Source organism: Anguilla anguilla, chromosome 1 (genome assembly GCF_013347855.1).
Source record: "Anguilla anguilla isolate fAngAng1 chromosome 1, fAngAng1.pri, whole genome shotgun sequence".
Lineage (NCBI taxonomy): Eukaryota > Metazoa > Chordata > Actinopteri > Anguilliformes > Anguillidae > Anguilla > Anguilla anguilla.
The window spans coordinates 27,596,518-27,609,158 of record NC_049201.1 but is presented as its reverse complement, the minus strand read 5'-3'; the positions used below and the strand labels follow the sequence as shown (position 1 = coordinate 27,609,158).

The 12,641-nt window shown below is 40.7% G+C and overlaps 1 protein-coding gene across 3 annotated transcripts in view; it reads right to left on the bottom strand.

Annotated features, from left to right (window-relative positions):
- Positions 1-3,629: 3,629 nt before the first annotated feature.
- Positions 3,630-12,641, bottom strand: part of crim1 (cysteine rich transmembrane BMP regulator 1 (chordin-like)) — a 119,359-nt gene continuing 110,347 nt past the window's right edge. For 2 of the 3 annotated variants that reach the window (XM_035423999.1, XM_035424014.1), the window contains 7 exons: positions 12,099-12,311; positions 10,524-10,739; positions 7,400-7,621; positions 6,765-6,956; positions 5,668-5,784; positions 4,523-4,713; positions 3,630-3,833 (listed from right to left, as the gene is read on the bottom strand). In XM_035423999.1, the coding sequence (XP_035279890.1) occupies positions 3,654-3,833; positions 4,523-4,713; positions 5,668-5,784; positions 6,765-6,956; positions 7,400-7,621; positions 10,524-10,739; positions 12,099-12,311 (1,331 nt within the window). In that variant the 3' untranslated portion in view covers positions 3,630-3,653. The remainder of the gene's footprint in view (positions 3,834-4,522; positions 4,714-5,667; positions 5,785-6,764; positions 6,957-7,399; positions 7,622-10,523; positions 10,740-12,098; positions 12,312-12,641) is intronic. The other variant, XM_035424007.1, reaches the window with a different exon arrangement.

Sequence of the window (12,641 nt, the reverse complement as noted above, 5' to 3'; positions counted from 1 at the left end):
CCTGGAAGTTAAAATCAAAAGTAACATTCCACTGTTGTGGGCCTATTTGTGCAAAGAATTCCCTTTGGAATATCTAACATGATCAATTGCACAATGAACCAACTAGCTAACCAGCCTTAGTAAAACCACTTTTGTTGAACTTTTACAGTGAAAAAAATATCAGATTTTAGCTACCTGTCATGCAGAAGATTGAGTGTTGACTAGAGAGATATATTTGTCCACTGATTAAATTATAAACCTCTTCCCATTAGCTAGCTATACATCTGGCAGCAGCTAGCGAGCTATGAACATTATATCGTCAACACCAAACATTTCAACCATTTTGTGTTTATTCAAAACTCAAGCTAAAACTAGCAGCCGATGTCTACCTTGGATTGATAGCAAGCTCATTCACTCATTCATGCCCATTCACAAGAGTGAAGTAAATGAGGTGGTTTGGTTAACTAGCTAGCAGGTTGGCTAACTGATAATGACAGTAGGCACACTACTGTAGTTAGCAAAGAAGCATCGTAATAAAAAATATATATGTTAGGTGCGCCTGGTGGTACACACAAATCTGGAGTTACCAGTCAACAGAACCTTGCTAATAACAGAGATAAATTAACTGTATAAGAAGCCCCAATCTGCTTTTAAACTGCCCATGGCAGACAAAGCCCATAGTTGAATATCTAAAGAGGAAACCCCTTGTCAATAAGCATGGTTACCAAAACTGGCTATATTACACTTGGCCAAACAAAACTTAGCTAGCAATAAATGAAGTGATAAGCTAGCTAGCTATACATGGTAAGGATATCGCCAATTAGTTGGCTTGTATCCTGTATGCATCCATCTAAACTGCTGCAGTACGTTAGTTCTTGTTCATTTCAATGTATAATTTGGCAAAATACCTATTACATCTTGCAGGCCATTTTTTTTTTTTTTTTCATCTTTTAAACAAATTGTTGGCCAGCCATTACACATGGCTGCAGTCCCGCAGTGTACTAAGAGAGAAATGGGTTCCATGTGACGCTGCTAAGCGCTTCAATCCTCATTTTCAAATCAGCATGGCCATGCCGTGAATGGAGTATATTTCACAATTTCAGCTGCATAATTTTCACCTTTAATTTTTTTTTTTTTTGCAAATCAATAAATTATATGGTCATTACACAATAAATTAATTATCTCATTTCTCTCTTTTTTTGTTTTGGCAAGTGACACAAGTATTTACAACAATACTTGGAAGATGCACATAAAAAAAAATAAAAAAAACTTCAACATCTACCCTGTGAGACCCCTCTTTCTCACTTCCTATATTTCAACCACTTTCAAGTGGCCATTCATGGACCTTCTAGTAGTTAAAATGCACACTTTAACACCTGAGACCCATAAGAGTCCCTTAGATTCTTCTTTGCTTTTAAGTCTTTCTTTTTTTTTTTACTGTTTCTAGACATTTGAACCAGTTTATTGGCTTGTTGTAATAACTATATTCGAATTCTTCTTGAACACTGGTACAGAATTGTCACGAATGATGCAGTCATTCCTAAACTCTCTCTCTCTGTAGATCTGTGGAAACTAAAAGTTCGAGAAAGCATTTTCTGCAGCATCATAACGGCAACACTTGGGTCTCACAGGGTCACGTAAAAAAAAAAAAAAAAGGTCTTCTCTTTCATGAAGAGTGTGGGGGGAAAAAAAATAAAAACACAATAGGTTATTTATAAAAGTGCTAAGGTGTAGGACTCTAATTACATACTTATCAGATAAGAGATTACGGTACACGCAAGACGAATGACCACAGCTCCCCAACCCCCGTTACCCTTCCTTTGCGCCCACAGCTTTTGTCTGTGAACTTTCCAGTAGTTCTGACATCAGAAGCAATTCGTAAGAGACCTGAAGTGAGAAACTAAAAGCCGAGTTGTAAAAACTCTTGACAGGTAAATGGCTGGCCTCCAGTATGCCCGCAGCCTCTTCACTGTTATTTGTGGGAGCTTATTGATGCAAGCGACAAAGTCAAGTCGAGCAAATAATGAGAAAAAAAAAACACTATGAAAACTAAAAGATAAACAATAGAATGAGATGTTTGTCACTTTCTTTCTGTTTTTCTCTCTTCTGCCCCCAAACTAATTTTCAAACAGGCAATGCCCATTCAGCGTTATTTTTCCTTTATATAATCTCTCCTCTCAACCATAAATACATTCAATTGTAAATTCATAGAAAAATTTACACGTGAAGAAAAATTATGGGTGCATGCATATGTGTGTATACACATATACGTACATACATGCATACACATATACATACACACTTACACACAATAAACACAACAAAATAATCTTTTCATTTCAGCATAAAATATGTACATAAATGTTCTTATAATGTTTAAGTAGCCAAAAGGTTTGCTGCAAAAAAAAAAAAAAACATGAAAGTGCTTAGGTAACAGCACATCTCCCAGCAAAGGAAATGGCTGCAAAACCAGTAAAGCGGATTTTCATCTTCCAGACCTTCAAAACCCTCCTGACGACACACTAACGCTCAGATTCAGAATGTTCCGGATGTTAGCATTGTTACCAAGTAAGTACCGACCAATTGACCTTTTTGTGTGTATATATTTATATCCTGAACAAATAGGGCATTCAGAAACTAAAAGCAGCAGTTAAAGAATATGCTCAAATTCAACTCACAAGGAGAACTAAAATGAATATTATCGCTATCATTTTTTTCTCTCTTCTTCAACCCTTTACGTTTAAACAGTTAAATGAGAAGGTGTGCAAGTAAAGTGTAAATATACCCTCGGGCATGTAATAGGTAAGCCTGTCACCCCGAGGAAGCCATTTTGACTAAATACGTGTACACCTGCAGCAGGAAAACAAATAATTGAAACAACATAAACCCAAACAACCACGGGGTATTTAAAAAATAAAAAAAAAAACTTTAGGTTGATAGGTTAACAGTGTTTCTTCCTATTATCGGTTCTTCAGATGAAGTTTAGACAGGAAACAGTTCTTGAAGAAGAAATAAAGAGACGGAAGTGTTGAATTCGGCAGGTGACTGAAGTTTTGTATTCGGCAGGTGACCGTTTTGCTTTCCTGCCGGACTGGTCTCCTTTATTGTCACTAATCAGTTTTCTCCGCCTCCATGTGAGACGGACGGCAGCAGTTCATCAGTTTGATAGAAACACAGGAGCTTTGGTGTGACAGCGTTCATTGGAAACACTTTCTTGTAATTTTGTGTTTTTTGTTTGTGTTTTGTTTCTGAGGCAGGAATGCAGAAAAACAGGACTTTTTTTCCCAAAATCCCAAAGCTTTTGCATTAAACTTCATACACACACCCACACACTCATACACCTACATCCAAAAAATCTTTACGTGAACTCATCGCTGCTCCCATTTTGTTTGCGTGTCTTCAAATCGTTGCTTTTCGTTTGGTATCATTTCGCGACTTCATCAGATTGTAAAACCATTTTTTTTTTTCGTTTGGAGAGAAGTTTGTCAGGTCTTTGTCCGGTTTTTTTTTTTGGAGTGATTTTTTTTCTTCTGAGATTTGCTTTTCGTGGTGATGTCCTTCAGTGTGTATGGCCGTGAAAGCGAGCCGCGTCGTTTGGCCTCTCGGTCGCCCCTCCACAACCCCCCACCCCCCCACCCCCCCGCCCTTCCCTGCCCCCCCGACGCCGCCCCGCCTCACGCAGTCTGGTAAAAGTTGTCCGCCTGCAGGTTGCTCTGTTTCTGCATGCTGTAGTATCCGCTGTAGCGCGAGTCGGGGTCGGCGATGCGGAGCATGCGCTGGGAGCTGTCCACTTGCACTTTCATCCCCTTCTGGCAGTCCACGTACACCAGCTGGTTATTCAGACAGGTGGGCTGCTAAAGGCGAGACAGGAAGTGACACACAAACTAAATTATTTACATCACAGTCAACAGAAAAGGAGTTACATTTTACCAGATCCTGAATGTCCATCATTCCACTCACCTGTCACAAAAGTTTACCACTCTATGAAAATTTGCAATGATTATCAGGTTGGTGTAAGTAATTAGTTGCATGAATCATTCAAATTTGACTGTACATCACCAAGGATCTATATATTCTATAAATTACTCACAGTATGTATTAAAACTTTTCATTTAAGAGATGACAAACCCATTACACACCCACACACATTATAGTTGTGAACTTACATTCTGTATATTCAAGAAACTACATACACAGAATAAGGTTTCTTTGTATACATAAATTAATTAACATACTACAACATATTCTAGAAATTACTTGTATAACACGCGTGCACACGGATGGACACAGATGCGTGTACACATGGACAGAGGCACGCGTGCACATAAACACACACAAACATTGATTCAATTCTTTCATGAAGAGAGCTTATATTGTATATTAACAATTGCATGCTGTTAAAGAAGTTATTTATTTATATCAGGTTGCATTTTATATTTCCCAGACGGCCTATAATACACATACACAACACATACATACACATAGACAACAGCACATTCCTGGCCTGTGTTGAGTGAGTTCAAAGGGAGGCGTCTGAACGTACCTTTGTGGGGGTGCGGTAGCAGGGCACTGTGAGCCACTGCTTCTTCTGATTAATGACCAGCAGGGTGGCAATAGTGATCGCTATCATAAGGATTGGCAGGGCCACCCATGCCACTGTGTGGAAAGTGCCATCCTCGCGGGATGCTAGTGTCTTGCTGTCCAGGTAGGGCATCTGCAGGCTTCCGAATTCACCTGCAGCAAAGCAGCGTATGCACAGGTTCATTACCATTATGCACACAAAATGGCGGACAAAATGCATACCAACCTATAAATTCTGCAGAAATGCAGCACTCATACTTAAAGCATTTTATTAGGCATAAAAATATGGAAATATACTTCACAAAACCAGAAACACTAACACATATGCCACTTCCACATAATGTTGAGATTCCTGAAAAAGTACCCCAAAATACATCATAATTAAAAGAAAACCTCAAAATATCACCTTACCAGAGGCATAAACCTTTCAGAAGTGTGGCCTGTAGCATGACACTGCTTGCAGTGGTTCTCAAACTCAATCAAGGGGACCCCTGTGTTGATTTTTGTTGCAGCCAATCTCTTTCTAAATACATGTGCTCACTAACTTAACATGTTTAAGTTCTTTCGTCATTTTTTCCTTAAACGTATTAACACAATGTAGGTTTGCTTTGTCTTTGAATTCTTCTTTATCCACCAAATGTTTAGTTTTACTGGCCAGGTGTCCACACTTTCACAAATCAGGAGTATAATGGTTCACCTCAGTCTTTAATTAGATCAGCAATAAAAGCGTTATTTTTACATCTTTTTAAGTAGCATTCGCAAGAACTGTGTGAACATGGGACTTATTCTTCATGGCATACATAGCTAGTTCTGACATAATGTGGCTTAAGAGGGTAAATACTCCCAGTAAACATGAAAAGAGTAAGAAAAATGAACAGTTTGTTAAAATGTGGTTTTCTATGAACACCAACATACACAGAGGTCCCCCAGGACAAGTTTGAGAACCACTGCAGCAGAGGATGAACTGCGCAGCACCCTCCCTGTGCATATTCGGTTAATTGAACAGCAAACAGCCTACATTGATTACACCTGCTTGCTTGACTCGAGGAAGTTTAGTGTTTTGTCTCTTGCCACAGAAACAGGAAGTGGGAAAAAAACAGCTCTGACCTCTGAACTGGGGCATGATGTCATTTTCACTCGGTGTGGGCCAACCGGGCCTGCGCATCCCCGGGTCCCGGCGCTGGTCCGTCTTTTCGATCGGTACGTTCGTAGGGACGTACATCTCTGAACAGACATAAGTGAATAAACACACACACATGCACACACAGAGGGACAAATGTCAGATGCCGCACACGTAATACATATGCAGAGTAATGTTCTGGGTCCCTGGAATAGGAAATAGTTGGTAGTTTGAAAAATTTCTTCTTCTGAGCAGCATTACCAACTGAATTTGCGTTCACTATTGTCCACAGCACCTATATGCCATATCTATTCTAATTACTAATTGTCATTGTTTTAATGTTTTAAATGAGTTTAAATGCTTATTCATATTTATGTAAGTTCACATCTATTGCAAGAGTAAATGTATTATGGTATTGTGGTATTATGTTGCCAGGGTACATGAAAAGACATTTAATTATTTCAAAAGTCAATAAGTAACAGGCTACGCACCATACGGAAGAAAATAAGAAGCATACATATTAAAAATGTAAGTTTATGAGAGTATTCTGAAACATTTATCACTTTTCCCCCATGAACTGTTAAACTTCATTTGAACCTTTGTGATTTTTTTCATCGGGCACAATTATTCTGTCTTGCATCCATCACTTCTCACCTTTAAACATTAAGTGCCTATTGTTGGAACGCCACTGGATAAACTTACATCTCTATCAAATCCAGATTAGCATAAATCCCTGAAGCGGTAAGTGTTGAATCAATCAATCAGTTGCCAGGTGCCAGAGTGTGAAAGTAATACAGCTAAAAATTGTATTGGGGAAAAAAAAAATCTGAGCACTTAAAACTTTTTCACAGTTCATTTTCCACGGCCCTGGCCATAGTTAGGAAACAGCGGGAATGGTCTGTCATAGCAAACTGCTGACATCACATCATTTCTGTTGTTGACTTCACTTGATGACATGAGGAAACCCTTGCCCACCAGGTTTATTGCAACTCGTCTGACTGCAGTTTAGCCATAAACTGAACTGATGGGAATGGTCTGTCACGGCAACCTGCTGACATCACAGTGCCCTTGTTGTCGACCTCACCTGAGCACATGGGGCAGCAGCTGCCCTCGACGTTGATTGGCTCATGGCAGGACAGGGCGGGGCAGCTCACTGTGGAGCAGAGCGTCTGGCCCTGCAGGCAGTAGCAGTGGGTGCAGCTGTCGATGTCCCAGCGTTCTTCATCAGCGTACGTCTTCCCATTGAAATGACACACTGCCCTTGCTGCGGTATCCTCTGGGAAAGAGAGCAGCAACAATGAGAGAGGAGAATATACTTAGAACAGTAAATGAGAGCAATCATGAACATGACCATGAAGGTGTCCTCGTCCTCACGGTCTCAGGCATCAAAAATATATATTTAGATAAAATGTGGGCAATATATATCACTTATATCTCTGATACACCAGTTAAATAAAAGTATGGAAACGGATTTAAGAATATGCATATTGTTGCACTGCATATTTTTGTTATACCTTTTCAGACCAGCCATAATTTACAGTGTTTAACTGCATTGATCAACCTCATTTGTTTGGTCTTGCGATCCTTGTCCGCAATGCTTACTCATAGAACCATCCGGAATGAAAAGGCCATGTCAATTCAGACTACATTGATAACCAGTGGTTCTCTATGTTTAAGAACCTTTCTATTTTAAGTTACGACTTAAAACGTATATATTACCCAGACAGTAGGGGCAACACTGTCCCTTGCGCAGGACTGGCCGGACACAACCGACCAGTGGGCAGGACTCGGAGAAGCACCGGATCTTTCCGTCGAGGCAGACGCAGCTGGAGCAAGTGTTGGGTTTCCAGGACTCTGCTGCCAGGAAAATGTCGCCCTCCTCATTCCTGCAGTAGCTGGGCATGCTGTCGTTACCGGGTGACTGCGGGGTGAGAGGCTCTTCTGAGGGAGAATGCGCACAAACAAGTTTTAATGACCTGTGAAGGTTTAATAGGTTTTTTTTTTTTCTGATGAGGTTTGCGGCTGAAATGTTGGTAACCTCATCTGAATTGAGAGTTTTTCAAACAGTGTAGCCACTGTTTGGTGGCAGCTATTCAACTTCATGTTGTTAAGACTCAAAATAGTGCCGGATATTAATACTGTAAACAGCATGGGACAGTTTCATGGACACAGATTAGGCCTAGTCCAAGAAGAAATTCAATTTTGAATGGAGAGTCTGAATACAAAACTCAGTTTATTCAATGGCTAAGATTAATCTGTGTCTGTGAAACTGGCCCCATGAGTAATACTGATTTAAGAGACAAAACACCCAGGAGGAAATTGGTCTACAGTAAACATGGACCCTGCATGTATTTACACATGAATTTCAATAGTATATGAAATACTGTGCTCATTATCCAATGTTATAGACCAAAATATTGGTCTGCCCTAATGATTTGAACGTTGCTTATATTCCCATTTGCAAAACCACAGAGTGGTTATATTGCAAATATCCCCCCCACCCCCCACATACCAAGGTGCTGTTAGATACAGCTGGCAGCGGCAATGTCAGTATTCAAAACAAGACTTTCAAAATGAATTTCTCTCAATCGGACATTACAAAATTGAGAAAATCAGAGGTTTTGTTTTGGTTGTTGTTGAAACATCAATTGAAAAATAATTCCATTCGGTACGTTTTTTTCTTGGCAAATACAGATTTTAATACAGATTTTATGATCTTAACTTATTAAAGAAATGGATCATCACAACAAACAAAAAAGAAGGACGTCTTCTCTGTTCTGCCAACAGCTTTGACCTGATGAGAACGCAACTGAAACTTCTCATCACAAACCATTTTCTCCTTTGCAGTGGGCAAGTTTTAAGAATATGAACAAGAATTGAATTAAATTACCATTGTGAAATCAATTTTACAGGCAAAATTCATTTATGAAACAATGATGAACCGACACACAAAATTTGGTTATAAAAATCTCCTTGAAATTTTATATTTTTTAAATCGTTATAATATTCCTGAAAAATCTAAATGTGCACAAGCAGACACTGTTATACATTCGTCCTGTTGGACTAACAAAATATAACGAAAGATAAGCACGACGTTTTTAGCATTGTCACATTACCTTCAGAATTTAGGCTGAAATATACTGGGCCTTATTTTTACAGTCAAGCTGCGACCTTCAAACTCGGTAATGCACAGCACGGGCGTGTCCAACTCAATTTCGGTAAAGCTTGTGACTAGAGACATTATAGCACCTGTATCTGGAAAAGACGTTGGTTTATAAGAGGAAAAATTTGCCCATGGGTGTAGTGGAGGTTTTCCCTGTGCCCTCCTTCTTCTCTTTAATATGACTGCATTAAGGCTGTGGGTGAACAGACAGGTTCCTTGTGTCTGATATACTTGTCAGGAAGCTTCACTGTTGTCACATGTGTATTTATGGCACCTCAAAAAAAAACTTCCTCGGGCAAATGACGTCGTCAAGATAGGTTGCCAAGCGGGAGGCTTTTTTTCATCTTAGCGGGATATAAACCTAAAACATTACCAGTATTTGTAATTTTTCCCTTTTTATTCCTTTTCGCGGTAGTAAAACTTTATAGACTCCACTGCTTTTCGAGCGTACCAGACTATTTAAGAGACACAATGCATATTCTCTACTTCAATTATGTTTCACTGATGAACTTCTGATGGTTTACAGCCATCAGTCGACCAGACCCATCAAAAATTTAAGTAGAAGACATAGCTATATCTTATCACTATAAACTCATAATCTCTTGTCTGCTCCATATATTTAATGTTCATGAGTGTGCATTGTTTTTTTTATTTTATAAAAATGTTGAAATGGATTCTTTTAATTGTATAACATTTTAAAAGTGAGCGTTGTCACTGTGCACTTCATAAGTGGATAATAGTTTAGACATTAAATCATTAAAGCAATCAAAATACACCCGCGTACAACCTCGTCAATACACAATAGTGTTTCCCCCGGCTGCTCAGGTGCTTGGTGCTTGCAATCTACCTTTGCCCACAGAAAAAGTGTTATCCTCCAGCATAGTGGCTGTAGAACATTGCAGTTCAACAAAGCAGCAGCCCTTAATTGAAATAACCATGTTATGGTACCAACATGCCATACTGAATTAACAATTTAATGAAGGTTTGCTGTGCTGTTTACACTGGAAAGTTCTCTTATTGAATCTGTGACTGTGCTTACTATTGAACAACGGGGGCATGAGGGAAAAGCAGTCCTTTTACCAATGACTTTTTAAGGCTGGTTTAGACCTAGTGGGCTTTCACAAACTGGGAAAAATCTGTGGCGTCTCTCGTTCGCGGTTTTATGTGACATCATAGCCTTCGGGTGAGCAACCTGCCTCCATGCAGGCATAATTTAACATCAGCATAAATTTTAAAAACAGGATTTCGCTTCACACATAAACGCCAGAGCCACACAAACAGAAATAGAAAATAATTTACATCAATGCTAACTGACTGAAACCAGGCCACAGTTTCCCTGTAGGCTGTTTTTGTGTGTCGTACGGAATGTAATGCAGCATTGATCGAACCGATTCGTTCGCGTCGTTCGCATATTCAATTCGAGAGCTGCTTCAAACTTTGCAGCAAGTTGAAAACACGGATTTCTGCAGCTCTCTGGCTTCCCGAAGGTCCTGAGGACAACCGAGCGCATCCAAATTCAAGCATTCTTTCAGCTTTTAGTGCGAACCGCGTGAACGCTTGCTGTTCGTTTGGTTTGAGGCGAACGCAGCCCCTGCGATGGCTAGGCCACAGGCTCCAGCCTGTGCTAAAGACAAGGCCCTTCACCCTTCGTCCTGAATGCAGAAGCGCAGGCCGTGTTACCTGAGCAGTGAGGGCAGCAGGAGTCCTGGGTCCTGATTGGGCTCTGGCAGAGCAGGGGCGGGCACACCTCGGTCTCGCACAGCACCCGGCCGCTGTGGCAGGCGCACTGGGTGCAGGAGTCCATGCTCCAGGTCTCGCCCTCCACGTAGTACGCCCCGCCAGGGGCGAGGCACACCGACGAGTCGCTCAGCTCCGTTCGGTGGGTGGTGGGGTCGTCTGGGGGGAGGAACGATAGTGGTCTTCCATGAAGTCATCATTGCCAGATTACAATACAGAGCGATATTATAATTAATTGGCTCAATGATTCCCATCCTCCCCACCTCAGCTGATGTAGGTGGTATTCAGGAGGGTGCTACACATTTGTAGCTCCTGCATAAAGACTTGCGCTGCATATATGGAACACGACAACAGGGAGACACCATGCACTGGCTGCCTCTATGTGGAGCTACTTTCTGACTTTTAGCTCAGTTCATTGAGGAAGGGGTAACACCAACCCGTTCGTTATTCAAACTGACTGTTGCGTATTATTGCTATTATACTCATTGTGGTCACATGTCTGTTTATACTATTCCATGTAAATGAACAATTGTTTCATAGTCTGAGTTGAAGTCTGAATTCAGGGAGCTACTAAATATATAACATATATGCTTGGTGGATGGATACTGCAGATATCCACAGTAATCAAAGAATAATACACTTTAGAAGTGTATGCTTAACAGTGGTGATATACAGGAAAGAGGTCATAATCTGTGCAAGAAGATACCTCAGGAATGAGGTTTACATGTTGGCTGAGGTGTGCTTCCTCCCTTTACTGCAAAAAGTTTTGAGAAGGAAAAATCCATTATATTTAGAAATGTTTCTTGCCAACTCAAAATTTCTATCCTAGAAGGACTGAATGGCCTATTGTTGCAAGATTGCTATGCCCATATGCAATGCCAGTCAGCTCAATCAACTGCCTTTCAGCTTGTAAGCATAAATTTAGATGTATGAATAGACACTAGTAATAGTACTGTAGCTCGTCTTAGCTCTACCAAAGAAGCAAGAGGAATTCAGTCCTTATACGGTTTCCAAACTTACAAAAACATTACTTCTTTTCTTATTTTTTTCCCCCCCACCACCTTAATTGTATGGCAGTGTTTTATTTTAAGCTTGTGTTGATTTATATTTTTGTTCTTTTACATATTTGTTGATTTTGTCTGCTGTGGTGAATTTCTTTTTCATTGTTTATGCCATGCGCTTTGTTTTAATGTGCAGTTTTAGCACATTCCTCTTTCTATTTTGCTCACATTCGAAACAGTTTTACAATGCCTCCCTGATTATTTAAAATGGGCTTTATGAATAATTGTTTCAGCATTTCTAACTGCAATCCAATCTAACTGTAATCTACAGTGTTACTCTGAAACACAGCCGATTCAAATAATTTCATTTATTTCATATCCTGATATTGAAGTTCATAAAGCCTCACTCCATCCTCACTGTTATAAATCACCCTAAGTCTAAAACAGTTACCTTTACTTGTGTAGGATTACTCCTCACAGACAGGTAGGTTTTTCTCCCAGGTTGAGTGGATCTTACCTGGGCATGACGGGCAGCACTGGCCAGGCCGAATGGTGGGGCTGGCACAGACGGGCACAGGGCAGGAGATCAGGGCACACATCTCCCGGGTGTTGTGGCAGTAACACTCCCGGCAGCCATCATGCCAGCTCTCCCCGTTCTCATGGCGACGCCCATCCATGGAGAGGCAGGAGCCCTGCTTCATTGCGGGAGCCACAGAGGAAGCGCTGTGGTCTGTTGTGGGGTGGGGAGAGGGGAGGGTAGAGTTCAGAGGTCAAAGGGGTAAAAGAATTAAAACTAATAAAAGGGACAAATTCTGTACTCTGCATTCACTTACTTCTACCCAGAAACCTTAGAAAATCGCCTTAACATGGCTGCCTTGCAATGAAATTCCTCCCAGCCTGGCCAAAGGGATATTGAAAGCACTGAATGAACTTCTGGTGGCACTGCTGGGTGGCTCATTACGTTAAGGCACTGTTCTAAAGCATCTGCGGGTCCTGCGGTCTGGTATCGTTTCCAGACTGTGCCAGTATCACCCAGGGATAATTGTGTCTCATCAGACAC